General features: G+C 50.9%; 1 protein-coding gene across 4 annotated transcripts in view; it reads left to right on the top strand.

The window, feature by feature from the left end:
* ASAP2 (ArfGAP with SH3 domain, ankyrin repeat and PH domain 2) overlaps positions 1 to 14,783 on the top strand; it is a 170,904-nt gene that overhangs the window by 136,844 nt on the left and 19,277 nt on the right. For all 4 annotated transcript variants that reach the window (XM_078445000.1, XM_078445001.1, XM_078445002.1 and 1 more), the window contains exons 16-18: positions 6,243 to 6,337; positions 12,449 to 12,638; positions 14,032 to 14,117. In XM_078445000.1, the coding sequence (XP_078301126.1) occupies positions 6,243 to 6,337; positions 12,449 to 12,638; positions 14,032 to 14,117 (371 nt within the window). The remainder of the gene's footprint in view (positions 1 to 6,242; positions 6,338 to 12,448; positions 12,639 to 14,031; positions 14,118 to 14,783) is intronic.

The raw sequence follows: 14,783 nt of genomic DNA on the forward strand, positions 1-14,783 counted from the left end.
TTATTGTGGTCAGTATACCTCTCAAGGGGCCATAAATTTTATCGATGACTACTCTAGAACCAGGGTCTGAACTTGTAATGCATTTTGAACTATCTTGTCAAATCTTCCTGGTCTTGGCAAAGGATTTCTTTATGGTCTTGAAAGGTGAAGCTGGGAGAAACGAGAGTGAATTCTGGTCGCCCGGTTGGTCACGTCCCTGATTACTTCAAGTTAGAAATGGAGCGCGACTCAGCAAGACTCAGGCAGTGTCTTCCTGGTTCCACGATGCCGTTCTTGTTACTGTCGTGATGCATTCAGCCTCCGCGGTGGAGCTGTGTGTGTACAAGAGGTAGCCTGGGTAACTGACTTTGGTTAGCCTTGAGATTCCCACAGTATATTTTCAAAGAAACACCAATTCTCAGGAAGCACTGGTAACCCTTGGCAGTTGGTCTGCTGCCATACTGACTTCCTCAAAACAGCGGGAAGTGTTAAGTGATTTGTGGTGACGTAATAATTGCTTATTTTGTACTAAGCACTTCTCAGAGCTCTTTGTATGTATTAGTTCATTTGTCCTTCACTACAACCCAGCGACCTTGCTGTTTATCCCCTCTTTATGACAGAGGAACTGAGGCTTAGAATGTTTTAATGTACCCGAGGTTGTATAGTTATTAAAGTGCCAGATCTAGGGCGGGACCCTTTAATCCAGAGCTCACGATTCACCTCTGAAGAGCCTGGGAAACGAACTGGTCCTTGTGGTGGCCTGTCCTGCTGTGTGGTGAGCATTTAAGCATCACTACTGTCCCTCCCTATCCCCCACTCCCCACCCTCCACCCCCCATCCCCCATCCCCCATCCCCCATCCCCCATCCCCCATCCCCAGCAAATGTTTAAGAAAAAGAAAGCCCTGCTTTGTAGTCAGCCGGTCCACAGATGTCTGTACTCCCGCCGTGGCCATTTTCTCAACTCTGTGCCATCGTCAGTAACCAGCGTGAGTCACTGAATGTAACTGAGTTCACCGCACAAACACTGGTTGTCCGTGGCTTCAGAAACAGAATAGTAAAATGATTAGGAGGTGATGAGTTTTGAGCACTTATTACTTTGTTTTTAGTGTAATTTACTTAACTAGGAGTTTATATAATGTAATTTTAATAATGGCTCTCGTGAGCTGGTCGAGGCTTGACCCCAGCACATCTGTTACACCTGCTTAAATATTAAAATGATGGTCTTCATGAGACTCTTGCCTACTAAGCAGGAAAACACCAAAGAAGGTAGAAGGGAAGATGTTCATGTCTTGGTGAAACAGTGAGGTGGCTTCTGACCCCTGGTTAGAACCCTGGTCTTTATCTCCCAGAGCCTCTGTCTGCACCTCCTCACAGGGGGGGTTAACATTTGGCCAGCTGTCAGCCCTTTTGAGCCATCAGGAGAGACTGCTTATTTAGTATCTGCAGGTATTTTCAGAACCTGATCTCTGCCTTAGTTTCGGACTCTCCTGGTCTGCCTCACCCTCAGTTGTTGCAGAAAAACAGAGGGAAAAGGCCCCCGAGTCTTGTGAGGTTCTCCCCGCTCTCCTCTTGCCCCTCAGCTCTGCCTGTGTGGTCATCTGGTTGCTCACAGGAGGTGGGCATCTCCCCAGCCCCACCCACCGCGTGCCAGGACAGTGAGCCTGATGTCCTGCCCAGAACCCTTACCGCTCAGCCGTTAAGTCAAGCACTGCATGGAGGGTGTTTGTCAGGGGTTAGGATTCATTTCTAAAACATGAGAAGTTCAAGCCTTTTTGAAGCACCCAGGTTATTTTTATTCTGCTTGGACAGTTGGATGCTTGAACAGAAGATCTCCTGAAGGCTTGACACATAGACCTGTGTGTGTGTGTGTGTGTGTGTGTGTGTGTGTGTGTGTGTGTGTGTTTAGAATTACGTTGGCACACAGTAAAGACTATGAAGGATTAGCTCTCATTATTCTCTACTCCAGAATGACTTTAACTGAATCCTTTCAGAAGAATAATCCACGTGTCCTAACGTATGAATCCACAGGGAGAGTCCACTCCGGTTTTCTGCTGCAAGTATGAACATTGAGGATGTGCAGAGCAGGGACATCAGGGTCTCTGCTTGAGTTTGTCGTAGTGTGTGTTCTTGTGTAGCAAATGTTGATTGAACCCTTGCACCCTATGAGAGGAAAAAAGCCTTGCACCCTATGAGAGGAAATAAGAGGTGACCTGGAAAGTTAACTCCCAGCGTCTCCAGGGGAGAATCCTGGGCAAAGTTGCTTTACAGGTGCAGTGAGTCTCTGCCCTTCAGGTAAGTCAGTCCTGGAGCCCGAATCTCAGGGTGATGCGCTGTGATGGGCGCAGACTTTCATCCTTGGCTGACCCTAAACAGACCCTCACCACATAGATGGTCACTCCTGTCCTCCCATATGGCCTCACCGTATTATTCGTCACGATAAAAATCATTTTGCTTAATTCCATAAATTTCTGGTTTCGCATCTGCACACTGTTCCCTTGGAAACACACGTATGTGCTACGGAAACGTCTCATTTCCTTCTTTTTTTATTTTGGTTTCAGAGCATATGCTTGATTTCCATGTTACCTGAACGGGTTTCGGCGGCATCCGCGAAGGTGGCTAGTTAGCAGTCATCTTCTCCTCCCTCTACCTGCTGTCAGAATCATGTCTTACTCAGTGGAAACACATGAGTGCGTGAAGCACTGGTTCGTCCTGGGAGATCACCCCACTTGAACTGGCCCGCTAGCGTGTGCGCTCAGTGTCCTCAGATTTCAAAGCAAACCCACTTTCAGAAACCCTCCTGGTAAATACAGATTTTGGAAAGGTAGATTCTCCTGCCCCAACACAGATCATTTCAGCATTGATTTCCAGCTCACGTGTAAGATAGTACCGTTGGTCCTGGGGTCTTCATATCATATGATCAATTTGACCTCAAACATGAAATAAAGGGAATTCTGATATTACGAAATTTTATTTGTGTCTGTAATTTTAAAATCTTCTTCCAAAGTCTTCTGTGAGCTCATAGCTCACAGCTGGAACCGCTGTTTCCCCTGGGACTGCAGCGAAGCTGCTCTCAGGACCCTAAGGGCAGCAAGAAATGTGGTCCCAGCTACCATTTATTGAGCAACTGTTACACTCAGGCATTGTCCTAGGGTGCTTTACATACACTGTGTCTGACCCAAACAAGAACTCTGTCTTTAAAAATGAGGCCAGGGCCGCCTGGGTGACTCAGTTAAGCAGCCGACTCCTGGATTTGGGACCAGTTGAGAGATCAAAAGTCTGATTCGTTGTTGAAAGAAGCCAGATTGGTTGATGAGGTTCACACAGGCGGGAACAGGAGGAGCCCACAGCCCCTCCTGTGTGTGTGGCGGTGCTGAGGCCCACAGTCACGGAAGTTCTTTCTTGTCATTTGCCCGCTCCTCCCCTCGGGGAGCGTAAGAGCAGGGAAGAAGGTGACAGCAGATTTCCCTCCCTCCGGAAACAGTAAAACGGGCAGGTTTTCCCCATCCTCACCCCAAACTCGGAAAACAATTTCTGGGTAAAGTCTGAGGTCTCGGTCTGGGTCCGTAGGCCCGGCACAGGTCAGTGCTAAGAGTCTCCAGAAACACGCGACTCTGTCCCCATCCTCAGGTGCTTCCGTGCAGCGAGGGAGAGGGACCCAGGGTTCCACGCAGGGTGTGTGTGGTGTCGTGGGCGTCTTGACCAGGCAGCTGTCCTGCTGACATACACCTGCTGTCTCCATACTCTGTGCTCAGTGTGGACTTCTTTCCCAGCCCCCAACACCGTGCATTTCTCTGTATTCACCTCTGTCTCGTTAGACCGAGCTCTCTCTGGGGCACATGGGTGGCTCAGTTGGTTGAGCATCTAACTCTAGATTTCGGCTCAGGTCATGATCTCATGGTTCGGGAGATCGAACCTCATGTCAGGTTCTGCACTGATATCACGGGGCCTGCTTGGGATTCCCTTTCCCCCTCTCTCTCTGCCTTCCCCCTGTTCGTGCGCGTGCTCTCTCAAAAAAGTGAATAAACTTAAAAAAGAAAAGAAAACAAAACAAAACAAAAAAGACTGAGCTCAGAGCTTCCCCCAAGCAGGGTTGTGTCTCATGCTCGGTACCGAGCGCATCTGAGGTCTCGGTGTGCGTTCGCGGACTGACCTGGGGCTGGGATTTGCGTTGCTGAGTGATGTAGCACTTAAAGTGCCCCAGACCTTCCTAGATCTGATCTGGCCCCGTGTCTGCCGCAGGGAGACCTCCAGGAGTAGGGGGGCATGTGTGTTGGGGGCTGCATAACACCAGCCTTCCTGGTTCCTTGGCTCCCGCCCACTGGGCCCACTGGGACCCGCATTTTCTCGACGTGACCCTGCAGCTTCCATCTGCAAATGCTTTGCTTTTGTTGATGATTCTAAAGGAGTCCTCTGCAGGCTGAACTGTTCGCTGGAACTTGGCGAAACTGTGAGGCGGCACATTTCTCTGCACTGGGCAAGTGTGACGCACGGATGCGGTGGCTCCCTGGACCAGCTGTCCCCTGGTAAACCAGCCAAGTCCAAGCAGAAGGGAGGCAGCTGATTCGCGGGGAATTCTCCTCCTCACGCCCCACCTCCCATCTGCTTTCCATAGACTCAGAGGCATGCGGGGCCCTCGCTCGCAGAAGGGCGCTGGGGCCCGTTCCGTCACTTACCTTCTGAAGAGAGACGACTGTGCCTGGCGAGGGCACGGTGTCCACATTACACGGAAGCATGGGGTCATTCAGCCATGCCTGGCTCCAAACAGGGGCTCTGACGCTGAGGTTCAGTCCCGGATCTGACCCTGACGATCCAAGAAATCATTGCGGGCGTTGCGTCCGTGGTACATGGGCGCTGTCGCCTGGTGTGGTTGGCCATCAGCCTCATTCTTGGGGAAACCACAGTGAGGCAGCCCCAGGGTTTTGTCCCCTGACAATGGCCTGAGGCCACCAGGCCGGGAATGAGGGCCCAGGTGGGGCTGCTTAGTGCCTGGTGCTCTGAGCCATCTAGGACACCGTGTTCACTTTACCAAGGACGGTAAAATCAGGAAGTGCATCGGACGGTTACTAAGGTGTCGCACATCCCTTGTCCGGCGGCGTCCCTCGCAATCCCATTTCACTGCTTCACGTTTCTCATCGCCAGAAAGTTCAGGCTCCTCTAACTCAGATCCCCTTGGCTGTCACTTCAGTCACTTACCCCTGGAGAGAGAAGGGGTGCTCAGGCAGCCGCCTGATCTTCCAGAACATGCCCTGTGACCCTGTGTCCGCGTCACTGCTCGAGAACAGAGATATCAGAGGCTCCACGTGCCCCATTGTGCCCTGTTCAACGCGGGAGGTGAACTATCTGTTCTCGTGAGAGCCCTGGGCCAGGTGCTGCCTTTCAGTTCGGTTTCATTAAACATTGAAGAAGCTAATCTCTGTCAGGTGCTGGGCTGGGTGCTCAAATAAGGTGATTAAACCCCTGCTTTTAAGGAGCTCCTGCTCACCCAGTTTGTGCCTCCACTCAGGACAGTGCCAGTTGCCATATTGTGCTTGACTAAGACAAGCCGTGACAGTTGTCTCCCTAGTCTAGCTGCATTGAACACACTGCCTCGTATTCAGGAAGCGTTGATTAAAATGTGTTCATTTAAATTTTAATGAATAAGAAAGTTGATCGTTGCATGAGGACCTTACATTTGGAACAAGTACATTTTTGTGCTTCGGTTTATGGAACCGAATTAGGCTTTCGCCTAAATTGCCCCACTCTATTATTTTTACAAGGTAGGTACCATCCCTGTTTTACTGGTGAGAAATTGGAACTCAGGTAAACTGACTTGCGTGTGGTCACAAAGCCAGGGAATAGAACCGTGATTTGAACCCGAGTCTTGACTTCCTGGCCCAGCACTCTCCACTGGATGAGAGCCGCCTCCTTGCTGGCATAAGTAGATCTTTTTAGGTCCATTTCAGTGGGAGCACAGGTTTTTTCGGGGGAGGGGATAAGGGTGGAAACTGACATTGGACCAAGTTACTGCCCCTTCCTGTCCACCTCGGTGCTTTATCCAGGGGACGTTTTATAAGAACATTTCTCTGTAATAGACCTGCTGCTTCTTATCTCTAGTTTTATGAGTACCTTTGGGGTTTGGGTTTTGTCCATCTTTATTAACAGCAAGCCACTTTATTGCTCTATTTCTTAGTGGCCATTAAATAAATCATCAACGCATGAGTAGTGTGCAGCAGTGGAATGCATTAATAATTGAGTACCCTGAAATAGACTTCTGCTTTTGCAGCTTGCCAAGAATATTGGGAATGCAGGCTTCAATGAGATCATGGAGTGTTGCCTTCCGGCTGAGGACTCGGTCAAACCCAACCCGGGCAGCGACATGTAAGTATGGACCTGCCTGGTTTTGTTTTCTGAGCAAAGACTGGCCTTGTACCCAAGCCCCGTGAGGCAGGACAGTAACAGGTGTAAGGGATCTCAGTTGTTGTTTCGTTGGGGAATAGATCACCCTGGTTTGTTTTCGTTTTTTCTCTGGCAAGTCACCTTTTTGGGCATCCAGATGAAAAAAATTGGTGTGGCTGGTTTTCTTAGGAAGAAGCCACAGCAAGGCAGCTTTGGCCGATGCTCTAGGTCTATGACAGAGGAGTGAGGAGTGTCGCCCTCACTGGTGGCATATGGGTACCCCCTCACCTTCTGCATCAGGGGAGTTCAAGCCCCTTCCCTCTGCATAGATCCTAAAAATTTTCTTTAATGTTTATTTTTGAGAGAGAGGGAGAGAAAGAGAGCGAGCACAAGCGGGGGAGGGGCAGAGAGAGAGGGAGACACGGAATCCAAAGCGGGCTTCAGGCTCTGAGCTGTCAGCACAGAGCCCGACGCGGGGCCCGAACCCACAAACCACAAGATCACGACCTGAGCCGAAGTCGGACGCTTAACCGACTGAGCCACCCAGGCACCCCTCTCTGCATAGATTCTGAGCCACGTATCCTTTTCTGGCCCAGTGTCCTTGCAAATGTGGAGAGTGTGCTGTTTTCTTCAACAAGAATTTTTTATTCTTGTTTCACTTTTGACCCAAAACCTGACCGAGAAGCTTTGTGCCTCATGCATCCTGCTGGCCCGATGGGGCAGAGCTTACAGGAGATTTTCCTGCCAGTCTTACCAAATAGAGCATAAGTCAACCAGCTTACACTGGTCTTTGGGCGTGAGAGGTGGCAGGTCCGGGCAGTGGATGGCCTCTCTGCTCCAGGTGGCTAGAGGGTGATCACCTACTGTCATACAATGCAAGGTGGGACAGACAGACGGAAGAAGGGGTGTCCCCGGGGCAGTTAAAAGACCCAGCGCCTGCATTCGAGTGCTGAGCCTGGACCACAGTGATCCGGCAGGACAGGAGGGAATGAGAAAAATGTGATAAGAGAGAGTAGAAAAATTCTTTTACAGAGACAACATTGCCCTTGGAAGAAGGTTGAGAGGGGATTGATGGCACAGGTCTCTCCTAAAGGACATAAGGTGAGGAGCCGTGGACAGTGCTCTAGGAGTGGTTTTTCACATAGCAGGTGGAGTACGGGCCCTTGGCAAAGGCAGAGAATTTTAAGTGTTTGTAACCAGTTTGTTGGGACCTATCTTTGGGAAGCTGAGATGGCGGGATCTGTGTTCTTTTGCATTTGGGTGAGGTAACAATGCAGTGAGAGAGCCTAGACATGTACAGGCATGAACACACCGTGTTCGTGATACACCCCCTCAGGTATCGGGTATCTGCGATGAGCATTTGGTTGGCGTTGGATTAGGGTCGCTTCCTGTTGGAATCCTGTAGCAGATGCTGGCAATAGTGGTTTTGTGGGACTGGGTACGAGGCACGAGCCTAGGTTGTTATCCTCTCTGCATGAAGATCTGAGTTCCAAATCTGTATTCTTACCCAAACCCGGAGAGGCAGGTGGTATAGGACGTAGGACCTTAGCCAATCGTGGGACCTGGGCAGGCTCCGGGGCTGCTCTGAGCTCCCTCCTCTAATATGACAACCCTCGCCCGCTCACAGAGCCAGCGGAGTGGTCGTCAGCGGGACAGTTGGGTAGAGCTGGACCCAGGTGGTGTCCTCAGCTCTGCGCGCTCACCCTGGGTGTGGGCAGTAGAGGCGACTCAAGTGCTGCACACCGAACCCACAAACCCTGAGAGATCAGGGTCCTCTCCGTTTAGCTTTCAATTGGAGGGTTACCCAGAGGTGAGCCAGCTCTTCCCGAGATTGCTGGAAGCTCCCGTTCAACAAAGGAAATGTCATGGTCTGGTACGCTGCATTTGTTTACAGTCTAATCGACAGACAGGGAAGGTGCCGGTCTCCCAAGTCGCCATGATATTGATCAGTTTTGAGCAAAGCGTCTGATAAGTAATTTCTTCCAAGTACCAGGGGTGCCTTATAAAAGCAGAGAATTTGTTTACTCTGGGGCTAGATGTTTCGAAAACATGAACACGATCTGCTTTGACTCCTTCAGTATAAACGTTCTGTCTGCATTGAAACGCCCCCCACCCACCGCCAGCCTTGGCACAAACGAGAAGGAAGTGTAGCCCTCCCCCTCTTTTTTTTTCCCCCAAATTGAGGGCGGTTGGCCAGTGTGATGGCAAAACACCACCTGCTTTCATACCTGCTCGGGTGAAGTTAACTGCTGGTCTGTCTGCTCCTGTAGCCTTTGGCTCTATTTTAAAACCTTCCGTGCCACTTTATATCGTACCAAAGTATTTACACATATTTCTCTAATAGATCACGTCTTCCTGATTTTTGTATTTCCCACCGCAATATGTTGCTTGTGGTGGTTCAATACATATTTAATGAATCAACAAGTCAAAGATAAAGTCCCAGCTCTGTGGCTATTTAAATAAACTGTATTTTACTTGCAGATGAAAAGGAGTGTATGCTTCTGGCTTTATCTCGGGACAACATACCATCTGCACATAAATCTGTTGACAGGGAAGGCACAGACCCTCTAGTGGCCTATGAATCCCCAGATTTTGGATTTGGGGGTGGGTGTGGAGAGAGAGAAATAGGTGGGAGGGGGAAGCAGGCAGATTTGTGTCTGTTTATGCAGGCAGCGCTGTTCCTTTTCTGCGATTAAGGACCTTACACAGGCCCATCCTTCAGAAGTACGTGCCAAATGTGTTGTTATTTTAAGTTCATTGTTTTTCTCCAAAAGTCTAATCCTTTCCAAAACAACAAGAGGTGGGGAGGGGAGCACGCTGACAGAGTAAATAAACTTCCTTCATGAAGCCGTGGAGCGTGGTGGCGGCAAAGACCGGGTCTGTGCCCATGCTTGTGTGGGCGTGACCTCCAGGGGTCACAGAGCCCCGGATAGGTGAATAACATTAAGAACTCAGGGTCCGGGATGTCTTGAGCCCCTTCCAAGGAAGGCAGGGGGAGGTCGCAGTGATGATTATCTCACAAGGGTTTTACTGAAACTACCTAGAACTTCACAACTGTCTGGTCCCACCGCTCATCATAAGAGACCTGGAGAATTTGAAGCATTAGACAGGTTGTCACATGTGGCACGTCATTGAGCCCAAAACGTCACTAAGCAATTCCCCGCATGCCGCACTGTGCTAGGAGGCCCCCTGAGGAGAACCTGGACCCCGAGAGCAGGGGCGGCCCTCAGAGAGCTTCCCACTGTGTGTGGAAACAGAACTCTGGGTCCTCTTGATAGACTTCAGTTTACTTATCCGCAGAGGGGAGGCGAGAAAAGTTGATAGCATTTGTTGTGAGGACCAAATGAGACCGCCTGTCTCAGCTCGACCTGTAAGCCCAGGGGCTGGACGTTTGTGAGGTGACGCACGGAAAGTGTGTTAGCACACTTCATTAGCACCCAGGCAGTGAGTGTCTTAGGGCAGGCGGTCGGTAGTGGGGAGAGTAGCCCCCCATCGCTGGGAGCCTGGCGTTGGCCTGCCCGCTCCCAGACCTGCATCGCCCCCTGGGGCCCGCGGTGTTGACCTGAGGGGCTCGGTGGCTGACGGCAGACGCAGTTGGCACAGCCCTGGCGGCAGGATGGGAAGGAACAGTCCCTGAGCTGAGAAGAGCCGACCAGGTTCACTGTGAGGCCCCTCCTCCCATGCTGTTGTGGTCCTGACAGCTGGCGTTTCCAGAATGCTGCGCTATCTCGTGTAACCTGCAACAGCCCCACGAGCAGGTGTGGTCACGGGAAGGGCTTGCCCGCTGTCCCCTCGACAGGAAGCAGTGGAACCCGTTTGAGCAGTCTGACCGGGGGCCCGGGCTCTGAACTGTGCGGTCTCCCAGAGCTGACCACCAGGCCCTGGCTTTTCCTTCAGCCTCCCCCGCCCAATTTCTTGAAATTCCAGTGTGCTTCACACTTTCCAGAAAGGAGCCAAGGGAATCGATCCTGTTGCGTCGTTTTCTGTGCATTTGTTGACTAAAGTTAAGTTTTTGTATTGTCAGTGGAATTCAGTTTTCTCTGACATGCTTTATTGAGATACAATTCACATACCATACAGCTCGCCCATTTAAATGGAAATTCAGGGGCATCTGGGTGGCTCATCGGTTAAGTGTCCGACTTCAACTCAGGTCATGATCTCACAGTTCATGGGTTCAAGCCCCACGTTGGGCTCTGTGCTGACAGCTTGGAGCCTAGAGCTGCTTTGGATTCTCTCTCTCTCTCTCTCTCTCTGTCTCTCTCTGTCTCTGTCTCTCTCTCTCTCTATGTCCCTCCCCCATTCACGCTCTGTCTCTCTCCTCTCTCAAAAAAAAAAAATAATAATAAGTAAAACATTTTAAAAATAAATAAATAAATGAGATTCAGTGACGTTCACCCTACTCACAGAGTATGCATCCATCACCGCAGTCTGGAACATTTTTCTGCCCCCGAAACAAAACGCTGTGCCTGTCAGGCATCACCCACTCCACCCTCCCCTCCACTCCTTCACCCCCCACCCCCCAGCCCTGCTAATCTGCTTTTTGTCCCGACGAATTTGCCTCTTCCAGGCATTGTGTGTAAATGTGATCATACAGCATGTGGCCTTGTGTGTCCGTCTGGCTCCTTTTCCTTCGCACGATGTTTTCAGGGCTCAGCCATGATGTAGCCTGTCGGAGCTGTGTTCCTTGATGTGGCTGAACAGTACTCCGTTGTGCAGGCGGACCACGTGTGCTCGTCCCTTCACCGGCTGATGGGTAGCTGGGCTGCTTCCTGCCCCTTCTCACTTGATTGCCACAGGGAATTTTGTTTTTACTGTAGCTCTCAAAAATCCTGTCTACTTTTGTTTTTATTGTTGCAGCTGTTGTTTGTTAAGGTCCTCAGAGTAAAATGCTGAAAGTCCTCCTGACCAGGAGCTACTGTTTCTCTAGCTCTCCATTTTTAAAACATTTTTTTTAATGTTTATTATTTTGAGAGAGAGAGACAGAGCATGAGCAGGGGGAGGGTACAGACAGAGGGAGACACAGAATCCGAAGCAGGCTCCAGGCTCCGAGCTGTCAGCACAGAGCCTGGCGTGGGGCTCAAACCCACAAACCACGAGAGATCATGACTTGAGCCAAAATCAGACGCTTAACCGACTGAGTCACGCAGGCACCCCTTGCTCTCCATCTTTTAAGTTCGATCAGCAAGTTCCAGGGCTCTAAGGACCCACCATGTACCCAGCAAATGTGTCAGTTCATGTATTTTTCCCAGTTCCTCGAGGGCGTGTGTTACACGTTTGCACAAATAGGACCTGAGGCCTAAAGAGATGAAATGCTTGTCCCAGGACACACCGGCAGTATGGTGGGGGCGGGATCTGAACCCACACTTCTCCTGGCCTCCCCGGAGTTGGTGCTGTTCCAGGCTCCATGGGGGAGGTAGAGTCTGTGAACACAATGCCATGTGAAGGCCAGAAAATAGACCACGAAGGCTGACAGTTTGTTCTGGTTCATCAGATGAGTGGTGCGTTTTCTGCCAGGCACAGTGCCCACGAACGAGAAGATAACGGTCTTCCCTCTTTTTCTTCCCTTAATGTTTATTTTTGAGAGAGAGAGAGAGAGAGAGAGAGAGCGAGAGCACAAGCCAGGGAGGGGCAGAGAGAGGGGGGACAGAGGATCCGAGGCAGGCTCTATGCTGACAGCAATGAGCCCAATGCGGGGCTCAAACTCAGAAACCGCGAGATCATGACCTGAGCCAAAGTCAGACGCTCAACCGACTGAGCCACCCTGGGGCCCAACAATGTCTTCGCTCTCAAGGAGGGCCTCCCAGCCTGCCTAACCTGGCCAGTTACCGTTGGCACCTGAGTGAGGCCCAGTCACCCTGCGCTGGGCCTCGAGGCCTCTTGTGTTGGAAACTGGAGGATTTCACTGCCCTGGGTGTCCCCGGACACAGGCACTGCCAGGGTCACACAGCAGATTGCTCCCTGCCCGCCAGTGTTTCTGCAAGGAAGGTGTAGGCAGGATTTTCTTTTTTTTTTAACGGTTACAGATAATTGCAGGTTAGATACGTTTGAATAGAGGCCCTTAATCATTTACAAGGCAGTTATGCTTGGTTTCAGGAATGCCAGGAAGGACTACATTACTGCCAAGTACATTGAGAGGAAATACGCAAGGAAAAAGCATGTGGATAATGCGGCCAAACTCCACAGCCTTTGTGAGGCCGTCAAAACCAGAGATATTTTTGGATTACTCCAAGCGTATGCTGATGGTGTGGATCTTACAGAAAAAATCCCACTGGCCAACGGACACGTAAGAGCGTGGCTTGCTACTTTCACAAAAGAAAAGAAAGGGGGTTGGGGAGTGGCAGGGCAGCGTCATCACAAATGCTGAGAAAGTAGTATAATTCTCTGAAGGAAGACAACATTGGTTCTGGGGAGAAATTCATGGTTTATTCTTCTTTAACCAAAAATATGATGCCAGCCTTGGAAGGAAAGCCCATCCCCTGGGGGAGGGAGCATCTTCTTAGAGGCCAGAGGGTCCTGTCTCCTGGGTGCAGGGCAGCTGACGGCCAGACTTTGAGGAGCAGCTCCTGAGGCTTCCCTGGGAGGGAGAGCTCCCCAGCCTGCTCCCCACCTGTGCCCTCCTCCCCGAGGGAGCCGGAGAAGGAGGGATCCCCCCCACTTTCCTGGGAGAGCCTTGTGGAGAGGGTGGGGTCTCAGGGTAGCATGGGATCGAGCATGGCAGGATCGATCCCATAGGAAACCGGCTACCAGTGTCACAGCTCGGCATGTGTCCTAATTCACTTCCACGGGTGACCTTGTGGACACACGCTCACGTTCCCTTGAAACCTCCTTGTCCTCATAATGAAGGTGCGGGATGCCAGGCGTTACCCTTTAGCAGCCGAGCACGTGTTCTATGGAGCCTGATATCCAATGTTTGAGAGAGAGACAGAGAGAAGTCAAGCCCAGGTGGTTCAGGGCATGCCCAGCTCAGAGCCCTGCCCCAGCCAGAGGACGGGGGAGTGGCCCTGGCTGGCTGAGCAGGCCCGGCAGGTGGATTGAGGGCCACCTCCCTCTTTGTCCCATGTTCCCTGTTCCATGGATATTGCCTTTGCCTCCAGCCCTCTCGCCCACCCACCCACCTGAGACCATCTTTCTCTGGTCAGTCCTCCCACACCTGCCAGAACTCTTTCAGAAAAGGCAGTGGAGGTCATGTGTCCCCTGGTATAAATTGAAGACAGTCTGGGCATTAGCACTCCTGGCCTTGTCCGTAAATACAGAATGAAAAACTCTAATGCTATTTTTAAAATAAGAATTTATGTTTATTCAGGCAGCAGGTATAAAAGATTGGGTATAAGAGGCCTGGGGAAACTTCCTAGGGTCTTTGGACGAAGACCCCCACACGCACCTTATAGGCAACACCTCATGTTGTTAGTGCAGAGATAGGAATATCAAGATTGAGGGGACTTTGAGGTGAACTCCCTGAATTTCTCATTATTTTCTGTGGAGAAAGGAAGACCAGTCTCGAAATGGTCCCAAGAGCAGAGTTTGCTCTGGAGACTAGAGAGACACCATATGTCTTAGAAGCATTTTGAAAGAAAGAATAAAAGGCTTTTGGAAGAGAGAGACACAGTTTTGCTCACATTGAACACAAAACTGAACGCTCCCCTTGGAATTCTGGAATGTTTCTCTTTGGTCTTCAGGAGCCAGATGAAACTGCCCTGCATCTTGCAGTCAGATCGGTGGACCGGACTTCTCTCCACATCGTAGACTTTTTAGTCCAGAACAGGTAGGTGTTCTAAACTTAGGGGAGGCGTTTGATTTTGTTCCTTGGTGTTTCTGAGGAAGGATCAGGTTCCTGCCTCATTATGTGGCTGTGGGACAGGAAGTGAGCCATCAGGTGCCAGTCCTGAGAGACCCTAGGACGTGAAGACAGAGACCCTTCGTGGGATATCTGCAAGATCAGGCTTCTGGCGTCTGGGACTCAGCAGATCTCAGATCGATACATCTGAATTCTGGGCTCCGGAAGGCAGGCTGTCCGTGGCCCCCACAACCGCCTGTGTGCACAGGGCCATCCCCACACTCACGTCCCTTGTGAGTGTCCCACAGGACCCAGGTGGGGTACCCTAGAGCAGTGGGGAGAGGTCACAGGGACACAGGGATCCATACCTGAGCCACCCGCCTAAGCTGAGATTGTAAACTGCAACACCAGGTTGTGGGCATTTTGTCTGGTTTGAAAAGTTGTTTCTATATCTTCATTAGAAGTAGCCTTTAAAGAACCTGCGCGTGCGCACGTGTGTGTGTGTGTGCACGTGCACGTGTGTGTGCACTGCATAGTCCTGCTGCTTGGTGCGTCCCACCCTACTCTGGTTTATCACCTGCCTGGCGGCAGCCAGCCAGCCACAAACACCCGTTAAGGTGTATCTTGACTCCCTGATCGTGGTTTGGGGCGTGT

Source organism: Panthera onca, chromosome A3, assembly GCF_046562875.1.
Source record: "Panthera onca isolate mPanOnc1 chromosome A3, mPanOnc1 haplotype 2, whole genome shotgun sequence".
In the NCBI taxonomy this organism is placed as follows: domain Eukaryota; kingdom Metazoa; phylum Chordata; class Mammalia; order Carnivora; family Felidae; genus Panthera; species Panthera onca.